The 17,429-nt window shown below is 45.5% G+C and overlaps 1 protein-coding gene across 1 annotated transcript in view; it reads right to left on the bottom strand.

Annotated features, from left to right (window-relative positions):
* LOC119969544 (sterile alpha motif domain-containing protein 10-like) overlaps positions 1-17,429 on the bottom strand; it is a 131,405-nt gene that overhangs the window by 100,839 nt on the left and 13,137 nt on the right. Inside the window, exon 2 of the mRNA XM_038803291.1 lies at positions 7,823-8,001. Coding sequence (XP_038659219.1) covers positions 7,823-8,001 — 179 coding nt within the window. The remainder of the gene's footprint in view (positions 1-7,822; positions 8,002-17,429) is intronic.

The following is a 17,429-nucleotide window of genomic DNA, read 5'->3' as shown; positions in this document are numbered from 1 at the left end:
GAAGTTCCTCCTAAACTCAGTCCTAAATCTACTTCCCCTTATTTTGAGGCTATGTCCCCTAGTTCTGCTGTCACCCGCCAGTGGAAACAACCTGCCCGCATCTATCCTATCTATTCCCTTCATAATTTTAAATGTTTCTATAAGATCCCCCCTCATCCTTCTAAATTCCAACGAGTACAGTCCCAGTCTACTCAACCTCTCCTCATAATCCAACCCCTTCAGCTCTGGGATTAACCTAGTGAATCTCCTCTGCACACCCTTCAGCGCCAGTACGTCCTTTCTCAAGTAAGGAGACCAAAACTGAACACAATACTCCAGGTGTGGCCGCACTAACACCTTATACAATTGCAACATAACCTCCCTAGTCTTAAACTCCATCCCTCTAGCAATGAAGGACAAAATTCCATTTGCCTTCTTAATCACCTGTTGCACTTGTAAACCAACCTTCTGTGACTCATGCACTAGCACACCCAAGTCTCTCTGAACAGCGGCATGCTTTCATATTTTATCGTTTAAATAATAATCCCGTTTGCTGTTATTCCTACCAAAATGGATAACCTCACATTTGTCAATATTGTATTCCATCTGCCAGACCCTATCCCATTCACTTAACCTATCCAAATCCCTCTGCAGACTTCCAGTATCCTCTGTACTTTTCGCTTTACCACTCATCTTAGTGTCATCTGCAAACTTGGACACATTGCCCTTGGTCCCCAACTCCAAATCATAAGTGAGTACACCCCAAAAACTGATTATAACTGAGGTTCTGAGGTAGGGAAAAGAAGTTCTTTAAAATGACCACGTGAAATAATGAAACATGTATCCTTAAATTGTCAGTGATTGATCTGTAATTTGTTTTAATTGCTTTGCAACATAGAAACTAAAGACTCAATACATTTCTAACTTATTAGTTCTGCACTTGTCAAAATCATATTTTATAGTAATCTATTTCTAATGTACTGTAATATAATAGTCTCCTCTACTGCCAGTTATAATATTTTAAGATTCCATTATGTTTAAATAATTTGGCTCAATTTAGCAAGCTCTGCCTCCCAGTCTGCTAACCAGCTGCATTGTTCCATCACTGGGCTTTGTAGTACAGTGGATTTCACAATGTAGCAACCAGGATTTAGCATTTTCTCATCTCAGCCACTTGTTTTCCCAGTGGAGTTTATGTGTTATTACTAAGTAGAAGAGCTGAATGTTTCTAAGCGGAGGGGGATTGACCACCTGCTAGTTTAGAAGATGGCGTTAGAAACAGCCAAAACACCGTAAATAACCAGACATCAGTGACAAGTAAAATTGGGCAAGGCATAAAACATGGATTTAAAATAAGGGCAGGTGGTTTAGAGGAGATGTGAGGAAACACTTTTTCACCCACTGGTTGATTGAAATCTGGAACACATTGCCTGAAAGGGTGGGAGGAGCGGGAACCCTCACAACATTTAAGAAATATTTAGATGAGCACTTGAAATGCCATAGCATAAAAGGCTACGGGTCAAGTGCTCACGGTAGCATGGTGGTTAGCATCAATGCTTCACAGCTCCAGGGTCCCAAGTTCGATTCCTGGCTGGGTCACTGTCTGTGTGGAGTCTGCACGTCCTCCCCGTGTGTGCGTGGGTTTCCTCCGGGTGCTCCGGTTTCCTCCCACAGTCCAAAGATGTGCGGGTTAGGTGGATTGGCCATGCTAAATTGCCCGTAGTGTAAGGTTAATGGGGGGGATTGTTGGGTTACGGGTATACGGGTTACGTGGGTTTAAGTAGGGTGATCATTGCTCGGCACAACATCGAGGGCCGAAGGGCCTGTTCTGTGCTGTACTGTTCTATGTTCTATGCTGTAAAATGGGATGAGACGAGATAGGTGCATCATGGCCACCGTGGACACGATGGGCTGAAGGGCCTCTTTCCGTGCTGTAGAAACCCTATGACTTTATGACTCATTGGCATCTTGGCAGAAAGATTAGGTTAAAATTGCCACTATGGTGAATTGTTTAAGAATAAACTGGAATTTAGAATCAAATTGTATAAAATCAGTTATTCACAGAAGGATTTGATCATTTTACTTACAAGATTAAGTGCATAATTACGCATTATTGAACTCTACGCTCCCAATCTTTTATGCATTTTATCACATTATTTTAAAAGTTATAAAAGTTTAGCAAAGAAGATAATAATCCCTCGCCATGAGCATTATATGCTTCATTGCTTCAATTATTAGCTCTGCATGGGATTTCTGTGTCACAGTTAAAAAATTAATTTAACTTGCCTGGATTCATATTGTGGTTTCGCCAGTCACTGGCTACAGATGATTGAGGATTGTGACAACAGCCTGGGATTAGGGAAACTACAGAAAGCTGGTAGATTTTGTCATTTCTATTGGAGTAATACTTACATTTTGTACATGTTTATACAGTGTACATATAAGTATATACTTAAGTATATACTTTACAAATGATTTATTTCCACTGAAATTGGTTTCAGGATTGCAATGTGAAGCTTTTATTTGACCTGTATGCATTTTGCGATGTTTTTGCATGACAAAGCTTGACTCAAGGACATTATGATTCCTTGAGTAAACATAATTGTGGTGACATCATGCCAAATGATAGCTCCTAATTTTTATTTTATCTATTCTCAGGAGGTGGGAAATGTTGACAAAGTCATAAGCTTGTAATTTCCTGAGAAAATAAGGACATGCTTTCTCCTTGAGCTGGTTCAGTCTTTGGAAGTTGGATATTGCTCAGCAATTTACATTATGTACGGAATAGTTCCGCTGGTACCCTGGCCAACTGTTAATGTGACTTTATGTACACGTCAAGACTTAGGAGAGTGGGATGTCGGGGATGCAGAATTGTGATAACCCTCATGAGGATCATGAAAGATCACTCATTGATCTCCCCATGCGAACTCATACTTCACGAGCCCCACAGGGAAATCAATGAGTGATGTGAAAACCCTTACGAGGATCATGAGGGTTATCACACGAATGATAAGACACTTTATGAAAGCAAGATTTTAAAAAATGTTAGTTTGCCTTTATTCATACTTTCAGGACAATGTAAAGCGGGTCAAAATTTAACAGTTTAATTCTACACTCAGATATTTGCCGAAATCACCAGTTGGCATGAATCACATTGCATGTTCATATCTACAACTACTTCTTCTAAGTTAGTGATGAAGACAGAAACTGATTGTATTTTTCACAGAGCATAAGGGAATGGCCTTTGCACCATGGTAACAACATGAATATTGTGCTTTAAGATAGATGGATGAATACAGTCTTTTGACATAAAGTTTAAGAAGTTCAGTGCTCTCAAAGGAATCCTGCAATTATGCAAATTCATTATACTCTGATTTGACACATCTGGCACGCAGTAAAAAGACAGTAAAATACATAAACACAATTTAGTAGACTAATTTGTGTAGCTCAAAAGCCCAATTGTCTTCATTTGAGAAAAACAAGTTCTGCAAAAGTGAATGACTTATTGGTGAAGCATTTAAGAAATCTGGGGAAAATAGCTCATTTTCAATTGCCTTTAAGAGATTGAAAAGTGGAATGTCAACATTCAGTGACTAGTTGACTTATATAAATTAGGAGGATGCTAGATTCAATCTGCAATCAATTCTAAATTAGCTGATTTTGATCATGACAGCAGACCTTAGTATGCAAGGATAGCTGAGGAAATATGTGGTATATTTCCAGGTGGTTGCACCAGTGTTTAAAGTGAACCTTCAAAGATTTGCTTATGGCAGTCCAACTCCAACTTTAACTTTGCTTCTATACTCAGCTGTTCAGCCAAGAGGAATGTAGAGGTAGTCTAAGTTCAGGAATAGCTTCCTGCCTGTCTGCAATATAGCCAATCTAGGCAATAGATTGCCTTCTTGAATCCAATTAAAACATCCTCATGTTGCTCAATGGTACAAAAGGCTTGGAGGTACTGCACAACTAATATTCATTCAGTAACTAACATAGGAATAGAGTCGGTAACAGCCCATGCCGACAGTGTGCTGGGATCTAATCAACATGGGATTCAATCAAAAGTAGGATTATAGGGTCAAAGTAAGAGGGTGATTGGTAATTGGCAATATTTGGCTAGAGTTTTAGATTTGCATAAAGGAAAACCTGTAGGATTAAAGAGTGAGACAGTAAATGGCAGATGTGGAGCAAAAAGGTTATAAATGAAAAGGTAAGGACAAAAACAACACATGGAGATAGTGAGGAAAGAGATTGAGAAAGATAACTATAAAGTGAGAGAGCTAAATTGGAAGAAATTAAGAGACTAAAAGAAAGGATAAAAAGATTTTACAACTACTTCAACTAGAAGTACTGAGTGGATGATCCATCTCGGTCTCCTTTTTTAAAAAAAAAAAATTTTTATTCAAGTTTTTCAACAACAAATTTTCTCCCCACAGTTAAAGTAGACAAGGTGTGGTTCTACACTGAAACAATAAAATAACTCCCCTTCCCCCCCCCCCCAAGCAGAATAATAAATAATAACAAACAACAATACAAGAAAGAAGAAAATAACAAGCCCACCGTCGCAAAAACAAACCCCCTTAACCAGGCCTGAACCCCCCCCAGGTTGCTGCTGAAACTGACCATCCTCAACCCCTTCGCCAGGAAATCAAGAAAGGGCTGCCACCGCCGAAAGAACCCCTGTACCGACCCCCTCAGGGCAAACTTAACCTTCTCCAGCTTGATAAACCCAGCCATGTCATTGATCCAGGCCTCCGAACTCGGGGGCCACATGTCCCTCCACTGTAACAGAATCCTGCGCCGGGCTACTAGAGACGCAAAGGCCAAAATGCCGGCCTCTCTCGCCTCCTGCACTCCCGGCTCTGAAGCTACCTCAAACGTCGCGAGCCCCCAGCCCGGCCTGACCCTAGACCCGACCACTTCAGACAAAGTCCCCGCCATCCCCTTCCAAGGCCGGACATGCCCAAAACATATGGGTGTGGTTCGCTGGGCCTCTCGAATACCTCCCGCACCTGTCTTCCCGTCCAAAGAACCGGCTCATCCTATGTGCGCCCTATGCAGAACCTTCAGCTGAATTAAGCTGTACCGTGCGCAAGAAGAGGACGAGTTCACCCTCTCCAGGGCGTCCGACCACGTTCCATCCTCAATCTCTTCCCCTAACTCTTCCTCCCACGTCGCTATGAGCTCCTCTAATGAAGCCTCCTCCTCCTGCCTCAACTGATAAATTGCCGAGATCTTCCCCTCACCGACCCACGTCCCCGAGAGCACCCTATCCTGCACCCCCCTTGGCGGCAGCCGCGGAAACTCCGCCACCTGCGCTTAACAAATGCCCTGATCTGCATATACCTGAAAGCATTCCCAGGGGGGAGGTTCCACTTCCCCTCCAGCTCCTCCAGAGTCGCGAACTTTCGGTCTCCTTTTTTTTAAAGCATAACTTCACACCCACACTTTTTTTTCCCCTTTGGGGTATAGCGAGGGAAGTGGTGGAAGGAGTCCCAAACTGCATTGAATGCTCCTTCCGTGATCAACAAGTCCTGGCCTTAGCAGCTGGGACACTACCACTCTGCACCACAAGGTCTCATCCTAAGAGCCCTGAACATAATAGAAGCCAGTCCTCAAACAATATGATTCATTTAAAGTGATGATTTTTAAATCTGTCGCCACTGGATGCAACAAAGGCTATGGATACTGAAAACATCTCAGCTATAGTATTCAAGACTTGTGCTCCAGAACTAACCACGACTTAGCCAAGCTGATCCAGGGCAGCTAAAATACAGGCATCTGACCACAAATGTGAAAAATTGCCCAAGTCCACAAAAAATCAGGACAAATCCAATCCTGATACTTTATCAGTCTAGTCTCAATCATCAGCAAAATAATGGAAGGTGCTATTAAAGCACTTACTCTACAACAACCTGCTCTATGGTGTTTACTTTGGTTTCTGCCAGAGCCACTCAAATACTGATCTCATTAGAGCCGTGGCTCAAACATGGACAAAAGAGCCAAATTACAGTAGTGAGATTAAAATGGTTGCCCTTGACACCAAGATACCAAGTGTGGTATCAAGGAACCCCAGCAAAATTGCAATCAATGGGAATCAGGGGAAAGTTCTCCACTGGTTGGAGTCATACCGAGCACAAAGGAAGATAATCGTGGTGTTGGAAACCCAGAACATCACTGTAAGTGTTCCTCAGCATTACATCCTAGGTCCAAACATCTTCAGCTGTTTTATCAATGACCTTCCCTCCAAAATGAGGTCAGAAGTGGTGGTGTTTGCCGATAATTTCACAGAGTTTAAAAAAAAAAAATTTTAACTAAATTTCGAGTACCCGATTTTTTTTCCAATTAAGGGGCAATTTAGCGTGACCAATCCACCTATCTTGCACATCTTTGGGTTGTGGGAGCAAAACCCACGCAGACGGAGAATGTGCAAACTCCACACGGACAGTGACCCAGAGCCGGGATCAAACCTGGGAACTCGGCGCTATGAGGCAGCAATACTAACCACTGCACCAGGGCCGGCTCAAGGCACCGGCAACTCGGGCAGTCGCCCGGGGCGCCATGTGCTGGGGGGCGCCAGAGACTCGGGTCCCGCGCATGCGCAGTTGGGCCGGTGCCAACCAGCGCATGCGCGGTGGCCGCCCTCCCCCAGGGCTGCCCCCCCCCTCGGCCCCGCTACCCCCCCCCCCCTCGGCCCCGCTCCCCCCCCCCCTCGGCCCCGCTCCCCCCCCCTCGGCCCCGCTCCCCCCCCCTCGGCCCCGCTCCCCCCCCCCCGGCCCCGCTCCCCCCCCCCCCCCCACCCCCGGCCCCTCCCCCCCCCCCCCCCCGGCCCCCCCGCCCCTCCCCCCCCCGCCCCGCCCCCCCCAAGGGCGCCGAAGTTCAGCTTGCCCGGGGCGCCAGCAACCCTAGGGCCGGCGCTGCACTGCACCACCGTGCTGCCCTATAATTTCACAGAGTTGAGCACTATTCTCAATTCCTCAGATGTGTGGAAAGACCACCATTTGCAAGTTCCCCTCCAAATCACACACCATCTTATTTAGAACTACATAAATGTTCCGTCATTGCCACCAGGTCAAAATCCTGGAACTCCCTTCCGAACACCACTGTGTGAATGTATACAGTGGTTCTGAAAGGTGGTTCACTGGCACCTTCTCAAGATCATGTAGTGTTGGGTAGTAAATGATGGCCTTGCTAACAATGCTGACATTCTAAGACCGTATTTTTTAAAAGAGCTTATCGGAGAAAGAGGAAAAAGACAGTACTACTTTTTAGCAACCTCCGGTAGTCCTCACTAGTTAGATCACTCACTGCCTAGTATGAATGGCAGAAGCAAGCATAACATACACGGCACCTATTTCTACTGTGAAATTGGAATTGAAGTTCAATGTGTGTCATAGGACCCCTATTTGTACATTAATGGTGGGATCTGGCTAAAACAGCCCGCCACTCTGGCCAATCACCATGCAACCCTATCCAAAACTATACTGGCTAGAGCATCACTGTAAATGAACAAAGTGACCAGACATATTTCTGTGATCCCACAGCCCTGTTTATAACAGATGGAAGGAGTTAAAATTGGCCCTTATCTATCTTTAAATCTGAGTTAGGAGTAACACTTACAGATCATACCGAACCTGCCAGTATTATCAAATGAAAAGTCCTACTGTTTATAGGAATAATTTCTCATGTACTTTGTTAAACCAATGTATTTTCTTGTGTATTAAAGCAAAGTTAAAAATCAAATATGCATCCCAATAGATGGTTAGGATCTGTCTGCAAAGTATGGATCAGACAATCTTATATGTTCAACAAGAAATAATATGAACATGCAAATCCTTCCAACTACCTGAAAATGCTCTGTTCCTGGCTGTTGTAGCAGCTTTATATTTCTGCCCCCAGCTGTCCGTTGACTTCTCCCATCGTTCCAGGCAAGGTTCACAGCATCATCTTGCAACCTGTAGTTTAAATCATCTGCTGACACACTTTGATCCAGGGCATTTCGACAAAAGCTGAAATGGGAAGCCGCTGAAATTGAGGGGAAAGGGGAATGGATGGAACAGTGAGGAGACGTGTCAAGCATTTTTCTTTTGCATTCATTTACACAGAAAGAATAACTGTATCGCAACTAACAACTAAATAATAGAACATTTCAAAAAGACTGGAAACTGCATCACTACCGAATGTAGCATCCAGCCATTTATGTACTGTGATCAGGCCTCAGCGCTCTGGGCTAGAGATTGAAAAATAGTATCCAGTGATTCCTAAACTGAACGTGTATCAACATCAAGTGAGGACAAGATTAGGTTCAGCTCTGATGTGCTGAGTTTTCAAATAGCCTACCCACGCTCATCATCTACATTCACACTTGAAAAATGGTGACTATGGTGAAGTACCAGAGGACTGGCAGAATCCTGAATCTCATACAATTGTAGCCTTCAGGGAGGAAAAAAGTAATTTGCAGAAGGAGCAAAATATACATATGTTATAATATTAAACTGTTGAAATATTTTCTGAAAATTCAAGCAGGTCATTTATCTAGCAAAATTATGGGTGACATCGAGAAAATCTATTCTGGTTGTTGAAATCATAAATGGAGTTTCTAAATTGGTATGATTTTATTTTCAAATACTTCCAGAAGAAACAATGCTGAGAGTTTTGATTACATTGCTTACAGTCCTTAAGGATTTAAAGGCAAGTTACGTTGCATATATACAGTACATGATTTATGAAGCTACGAGTGACAACGGTTTGGGGCTTAGAAAGAAAGAAAATTGCATATTTATTAAGAAAAAGTCAAGTAAAAGTGTGGTCCTGACTCGACTGAGTCATGAGTTTAATTCATTTTTAATGACATGCAATTTAGCATCATATTAGAGTATAAAGTCCCATATGACCTGTCATCCAACTATGGGTGCGATTTAACGGCCGCGTTGCTCCCGCGTGGATCTACGCACCAGTTAAATAGCGGGAGAGACTAAATTCGAGACCCCTGCCGGGCACGAATCAGTTTGCAACCTAACCAGCCCATTCCCGTTGGTGAGTTCCAGATCTCACCCAGACATGGCAAGGCACCAATTAAAGCCAATCTCCATCTCGATAGCAAGGCGGAATTCCAATCTAATGGCCTCCTGGGAACTCACCTGCTCCCCAGTGAGAGGTTAGGCGGGCACCGTTTACCGCTCCTTTAAATAATGTGGAAGTGGCTCAATGGCGGGGGGGGGGGGGGTGTTTGGGGGGGGACTATTTTCACTCCACAATATGCATGGACATGATAACACATTCTCAGATTTATCCATTGTTTCTGTTGACACACCTGTGAGGGGTGATACCGTGTATTTGGGGGTTTTTTTCAATCTATATAAATGATCTGCAAGCAGGGACAGAGTGTAACACAGCAAAATTTGTGGTTGATATTCAAATATGTGGGAAAGCAGGCAGTAAAGAGGAGATAAGGAGTTTATAGACGGATTCAGATAGACCTGGAAAATGAGCCAAAATTTGGCAGATGGAGTTTAATGTGGATAAGTGTGAGGTTATCCATTTGGCCAAATAAATACAATGGCAAATTATTATCTAAATGGAAAGCAGATTCAAAATGCGTCAGGACAGGCCTGGATATCTTTGTTCATGAATTGCAGAAAGTCAGTATGCAGGTTCAGCATGTAATAAAAAAGGCAAATGGAATGTTACCATTTATTGCAAAAGGACTGGAGTATAAAAGTAGAGAGGTGTTGTTGCAATTGTACAGGGTGTTCGTGAGACCACATCAGCTGTAGTGCATCCAGTTTTGGTCTCCTTATTTGACGAACATAAGAACATAAGAAATAGGAGCAGGAGTAGGCCATCTGGCCCCTCAAGTCTGCTCCGCCATTCAATTAGATCATGGCTGATCTTTTGTGGACTCAGCTCCACTTTCCGGCATGAACACCATAACCCTTAATCCCTTTATTCTTCAAAAAACTATCTATCTTTACCTTAAAAACATGTAATGAAGGAGCCTCAACTGCTTCACTGGGCAAGGAATTCCATCTCCTCTCTAATGAAAACAACCTCAAGTCCCTGAGCCTTTCCTCGTAAGACCTTCCCTCCATACCAGGCAACATCCTAGTAAATCTCCTCTGAACCCTTTCCAAAGCTTCCACATCCTTCCTATAATGTGATGACCAGAACTGCACGCAGTACTCCAGGAGCGGCCGCACCAGAGTTATGTACAGCTGCAGCATGACCTTGTGGCTCCGAAACTCAATCCCCCTGCTTATAAAGGCTAGCACACCATATGCCTTCTTAACAGCCCTATTAACCTGGGTGGCAACTTTCAGGGATTTAGGTAGCTGGATGCCGAGATCTCTCTGTTCATCTACACTACCAAGAATCTTGCCATTAGCCCAGTACTCTGCATTCCTGTTACTCCTTCCAAAGTGAACCACCTCACACTTTTCCGCATTAAACTCCATCTGCCACCTCTCAGCCCAGCTCTGCAGCTTATCTATGTCCCTCTGTATCCTATAACATCCTTCAGCACTATCCACAACTCCACCGACCTTCGTGTCATCTGCAAATTTACTAACCCATCCTTCTACACCCTCTTCCAGGTCATTTATAAAAATGACAAACAGCAGTGGCCCCAAAACAGATCCTTGCGGTACACCACTAGTAACTGAACTCCAGGATGAACATTTGCCATCAACCACCACCCTCTGTCTTCTTTCAGCGAGCCAATTACTGATCCAAACCGCTAAATCACCTTCAATCCCATACTTCCGTACATTCTGCAATAGCCTACCGTGGGGAACCTTATCAAACGAAGGAAGTGATGGCATTGGAGGCAGTTCAGAGGAGGTTCACCAGATTAAGCCGGGGATGAAAGCGTTGACGTATGAGGAGAGATTTAACAATGAACAAAGAACAAAGAAAAGTACAGCACAGGAACAGGCCCTTCGGCCCTCCAAGCCCGTGCCGACCATGCTGCCTGACTAAACTAAAATCTTCTACACTTCCTGAAAATGAAAATCGCTTATTGTCACGAGTAGACTTCAATGAAGTTACTGTGAAAAGCCCCTAGTCGCCACATTCCGGCGTCTGTTCGGGGAGGCTGGGTCCGTATCCCTCTATTCCCATCCTATTCATGTATTTGTCAAGATGCCCCTTAAATGTCACTATCGTCCCTGCTTCCACCACCTCCTCCGGAAGCGAGTTCAAGACATCCACTACTCTCTGTGTAAAAAACTTGCCTCGTACATCTACTCTAACCTTGCCCCTCACACCTTAAACCTATGCCCCCTAGTTATTGACCCCGCTACCCTGGGGAAAAGCCTCTGACTATCGACTCTGTCTATGCCCCTCGTAATTTTGTAGACCTCTATCAGGTCGCCCCTCAACCTCCGTCGTTCCAGTGAGAACAAACCGAGTTTATTCAACCGCTCCTCATAGCTAATGCCCTCCAGTCCAGGCAACATCCTGGTAAATCTCTTCTGCACCCTCTCTAAAGCCTCCACACCCTTCTGGTAGTGTGGCGACCAGAATTGAACACTATACTCCAAGTGTGGCCTAACTAAGGTTCTATACAGCTGCAACATGACTTGCCAATTCTTATACTAATGCCCCGGCCAATGAAGGCAAGCATGCTGTATGCCTTCTTGACTACCGTCTCCACCTGTGTTGCCCCTTTCAGTGACCTGTGGACCTGTACACCTAGATCTCTCTGACTTTCAATACTCGTGAGGGTTTTACCATTCACTGTATATTCCCTACCTGCATTAGAACACCACTAGTCACAGCCCTCCAATTAGAAAAGCAACCTTCCATTGCTACTCTCTGCCTTCTATGACCTAGCCAGTTCTGTATCCACCTTGCCAGCTCACCCCTGATCCCGTGTGACTTCACCTTTTGTACCAGTCTACCATGAGGGACCTTGTCAAAGGTCTTACTGAAGTCCATATAGACAACATCCACTGCCCTACCTGCATCAATCATCTTTGTGACCTCTTTGAAAAACTCTTATCAAGTTAGTGAGACACGATCTCCCCTTCACAAAGCCATGCTGCCTCTCACTAATACGTCTATTTGCTTCCAAATGGGAGTAGATCCTGTCTCGAAGAATTCTCTCCAGTAATTTCCCTACCACTGACGTAGGCTCACCAGCCTGTAGTTCCCTGGATTATCCTTGCTACCGTTCTTAAACAAAGGAACAACATTGGCTATTCTCCAGTTCTCCGGGACATCACCTGAAGACAGTGAGGATCCAAAGATTTTTGTCAAGGCCTCAGCAATTTCCTCTCTAGCCTCCTTCAGTATTCTGGGGTAGATCCCATCAGGCCCTGGGGACTTATCTACCTTAATATTTTTTCAAGACGTCCAACACCTCGTCTTTTTGGATCTCAATGTGACCCAGGCTATCTACACACCCTTCTCCAGACTCAACATCCACCAATCCCTTCTCTTTGGTAAATACTGATGCAAAGTATTCATTTAGTACCTCGCCCATTTCCTCTGGCTCCACACATAGATTCCCTTGCCTATCCTTCAGTGGGCCAACCCTTTCCCTGGCTACCCTCTTGCTTTTTATGTACATGTAAAAAGCCTTGGGATTTTCCTTAACCCCATTTGCCAATGACTTTTAGTGACCCCTTCTAGCCCTCCTGACTCCTTGCTTAAGTTCCTTCCTACTTTCCTTATATTCCGCACAGGCTTCGTCTGTTCCCAGCCGTCTAGCCCTGACAAATGCCTCTTTTTTCTTTTTGATGAGGCCTAAAATATCTCTCGTTATCCAAGGTTCTAGAAATTTGCCGTATTTATCCTTCTTCCTCACAGGAACATGCCGGTCCTGAATTACTTTCAACTGACACTTGAAAGCCTCCCACATGTCAGATGTTGATTTACCTTCAAACATCTGCCCCCAATCTAGGTTGTTCAGTTCCCGCCTAATATTGTTATAATTAGCCTTCCCCCAATTTAGCACATTCACCCTAGGACCACTCTTATCCTTGTCCATCAGCACTTTAAAACTTACTGAATTGTGGTCACTGTTCCCGAAATGCTCCCCTACTGAAACTTCTACCACCTGGCCGGGCTCATTCCGCAATACCATGTCCAGTACAGCCCCTTCCCTAGTTGGACTGTCTACATATTGTTTTAAGAAGCCCTTCTGGATGCTCCTTACAAAGTCTGCCCCGTCTAAGCCCCCAGCAGTAAGTGAGTCCCAGTCAATATTCGGGAAGTTGAAGTCTCCCATTACAACAACCCTGTTGTTTTTACTCTTTTCCAAAATCTGTCTACCTATCTGCTCCTCTATCTCCCACTGGCTGTTGGGAGGCCTGTAGTAAACCCCCAACATTGTGACTGCATCCTTCTTATTCCTGATCTCTACCCATATAGCCTCACTGCCCTCTGAGGTGTCCTCCCGTAGTACAGCTGTGATATTCTCCCTAACCAGTAGCGCAACTCCGCCACCCCTTTTACATCCCCCTCTATCCCGCCTGAAACATCTAAATCCTGGAACATTTAGCTGCCAATCCTGTACTTCCCTCAACTAGGTTTCTGTAATGGCAACAACATCATAGTTCCAAGTACTAATCCAAGCTCTAGGTTCATCTGCCTTACCCGTAATACTTCTTGCATTAAAACATATGCACTTCAGGCCACCAGACCCGCTGTGTTCAGCAACATCTCCCTGTCTGCTCTGCTTCAGGGCCATACTGGCCCTATTCCCTAGTTCTCCCTCAATGATTTCACCTTCTGGCCTATTGCTCCGGTGCCCACCCCCCTGCCATACTAGTTTAAACCTCCCGTATTTAAACCTAGCAAACCTCGCGGCCAGGATATTTATGCCTCTCCAGTTTAGATGCAACCCGTCCTTCTTATACAGGTCACACCTGCCCCGGAAGAGCTCCCAGTGGTCCAGAGAATGGAAACCCTCCCTCCTGCACCAGCTGTTTAGCCACGTGTTTAGCTGCTCTATCTTCCTATTTCTAGCCTCACTGGCACATGGCACAGGGAGTAATCCCAAGATTACAACCCTAGAGGTCCTGTCTTTTAACATTCTGCCTAGCTCCCTGAACCCCTGCTGCAGACCTCATGCCCCTTCCTGCCTATGTCGTCAGTACCAATATGTACAACGACCTCTGCCTGCTTGCCCTCCCCCTTCAGGATGCCCGCTACCCGTTCTGAGACATCGTGGACCCTGGCACCAGAGAGGCAACTACCATCCTGGAGTCTCTTTCACGTCCACAGAAGCGCCTAACTGTGTCCCTGACTATAGAGTGCCCTATGACTATTGCTCTTCTGCGCTTTGACCCTCCCTTCTGAACATCAGAGCCAGCCGTGGTGCCACTGCTCTGGCTGCTGCTGTTTTCCCCTGATAGGCTATCCCCCCCCCGACAGTGTCCAAAGGGGTATACCTGTTCGAGAGGGGGACAACCACAGGGGATTCCTGCACTGACTGCCTGCCCTTTCTGGTGGTCACCCATTTCTCTGCCTGCACCTTGGGTGTGACCACATTTATATAACTGCTATCTATGATGCTTTCCGCCACCTGTATGCTCCTAAGTGCATCCAACTGCTGCTTCAACCGAACCATGAGGTCTGTGAGGAGCTCCAGTTGGGTGCACTTTCTGCAGATGAAGCCATCCGGGACGCTGGAAGCCTCCCGGACCTGTCACATCTCACAGTCAGAGCACTGCACCCCTCTAATTGACATTGCGCCAATTAATTAGTAAATTAAATGTAAAAGTTTTTTAAAAAAGTTACTGATTAACTATATGTTTCCTAGCACTAGATTTCAACTACAAATGTGAAAGCTAAATACAGTACTCTCCGATCTCTGGCTTTGATAACCCTCTAAATTATAATTAAGTAATAAGTAATTATGTTTAATTAGTTTAACAATGCTTAATTTTTTAATTTAGTGTAGCTTCCCAACCAGCCAATCAGGTCACAACTTTTATGTGATGTCACTTCAGTTCCCCCCCTCCCCAACACAATTTGAAAAGATAATAAATAAAAATCACTTACATTTCCAGATTCTCAGATGCTCTCTGGTTCTCTCCCTACAGGCCAGAAGAAAGAGAGAGAACAAAATAGTAGGGAAAAAGCACCTTCTCCCACTCTGCACCGAATTACCTCACGGCACCAAATTACCAAGTTCCAAATTCCCACTCTGGATGTGTCTCACTCCGGCCTTATACTTTGGTCTTATACTCGCTGTAGTTTAGGAGGATGAGAGGGGATGTGATCGAAGTATTTAAAATACTAAAAGAGATTGATAAAGTAAATGTAGACCAAATGTTCCCCCGTGGGGCAATCTGGAACAAGAGGTCACAGATATAGGTTGAAATGCGGTAGATTTAAAATTGTGATGAAGAGGTTCTACTTCTCCTAGAGAGTGGTGAATTGTGGAACTCGCTGCCCCATGGTGCGGTGGAGCCTGAATCATTAAATGGTTCCAAGAAGGAAATAGATACATTTATAATTTTAAAAACTGGTTGAAGGGATATGGAGAACTGGTAAGGAGATGGATTTGAGGTCAGGAAGAGATCAGCCATGGTCTGATTGAATGTCGCTGCAGGCTCGAAGGGATGAATTGCCTACTTCTGCTCCTAATTCCAATGTTCCAATGTCTCAGACGAGTATTATTGCACAGCATTCCAATTAAACTGTGAGGCCTGGATACTCTGCCTAAACCTGGAGGCATCAGCACCACAGAGCCAGCAGCCAACAATCAAACACCCAAGAGCTGGGCTGCAGCACTGGGGATATCCCCGCGACCAGAGGTGCGTATGAATCAGTGGAGGGCACTGAAGCATGGTCTCCTGGGTGATTCCGGCAGGGGTCAGGGTTTGGGGTCTAGGGGCCCCTGCTGTGGCCGGGGATGGGTGTGTAGAGTGGGGTTCTCCAGTACAACTGGCTTAGTGGATGGCAATGGCACTCTGAGAGAAGGCAGGGCACAAAAGGGTGGGGGAGGTTCGGAGTCTATTAGTGTCCCAGTGTGGAAGCCCTAACTGATTGTCAGTCTCTCTTCTTCTCCAATTCCTTATAGGTACAAACGTGGACGATGTTGTTGACCACACAGTGGCAAGTGGTGCTGGCGGCAGGCCAGGCGAACAGACGCCGGAGAAGGCAGCAGCATCGACGTGGGCTGGAGGCGGCACCCCATGTGCAGCAGGCTGTCACACCCAGAAGGCCTGGCAATCCATCAGGCTGGGAAGGGACCCAGAGGGAAATGCTGGCAATGTTGGTTGTGCAAGGAGATATCAAACAGCATGTGCCGCACAAAGCTCCATCTCAACAAGGAGACGGTCCGGCACCCATGCCATGTCCTCGTGGAACTGGCACCTTTGGAGGAGGAGGGTGGCCGCTCCTGGTAGCCTTGAAGATCACTGCAGCTCTGAACGCTGAACCTTTATGCAACGGGTTCATTCTAGGGCTCAAGTGGGGACTTGTGCGGAATTTCCCAAGCTACAGCCCACAAGTGCATTAATGAGGTCACGGATGACCTGTATGCCCGGTCAGCTAATGACATAAACTTTGAGCTGCACCAAGCTCATCAATATCCTGGGGCATAGGTTTCTCTGCTATCAGAGGAATGCCCCAGGTCCAGGGGGTAATAGATGGCACACATGTCACCATACGCATCAGGGCATCAGGGAGTGCCCTTTATTTCCAGGACAGGATTCTATCCCTGAATGTTAAACTTGCGTGCAACCACTTCCTCCAGATCATGCGCATGTTTGCACACTTCCCAGGGAGCATGCATTACAGCTATATCCTGGGAAATTTGGAATTCCCCAGCGTCTTTGAGGACCAACCCAGGATGACGGGTTTGCTCACAGGGGATAAGGGGTACCGGATGAGTTTCTGGCTGATGATGCCAGTGCGGAGGCCGGAGACCGAGGCCGAGACCCAATATTATGAGGCTCATATTGCACCCGTGTTGTCCTTGAGCGGTGCATCGGACTGCTCAAAAATGCGGTTCCGATGCCTCAACCGCTCCCCATGGCGTCCAGCAGTCTCGCCAGGTCGGCATCCCCAAAGGGTGGACCAGGCCTGCATGGTGCCATGCTCATGTTCTGCCTGGGAGTGTGTTCAGAGGGAGGATTATGAAGTGTTCCCCCTTGTTAGCATGGAGCTGCCAGGGGCAAGTCTGGTGAATCAGTTGCGGGACAGCCAGTTCTAGTGTGAAGCCCATGGAGGATCATTTCCAACATTAAGTGCCATTACATATGGGCCGTGGAAGACCACGGAAGTCGGGCCCAATATAACATTTGAAACTTTTCCCATTAAATTTCACCCTTTGTTTTCCATTAGCTTTATAATAATAATAATATTTTTATTAGTGACATTGCAATGAAGTTACTGTGAAAATCGCCTAGTCGCCACACTTCGGCATCTTTTCGGGTACACTGAAGGAGAATTCAGAATGTCCAATTCATCTAACAAGCACGTCTTTCAGGATGTGG

The sequence above is a fragment of the Scyliorhinus canicula genome, chromosome 7 (genome assembly GCF_902713615.1).
Source record: "Scyliorhinus canicula chromosome 7, sScyCan1.1, whole genome shotgun sequence".
Classification (NCBI taxonomy): Eukaryota; Metazoa; Chordata; class Chondrichthyes; order Carcharhiniformes; family Scyliorhinidae; genus Scyliorhinus; species Scyliorhinus canicula.
Note: the sequence above shows the minus strand (reverse complement) of the source record. Positions and strands in the feature narration are given on the sequence as shown.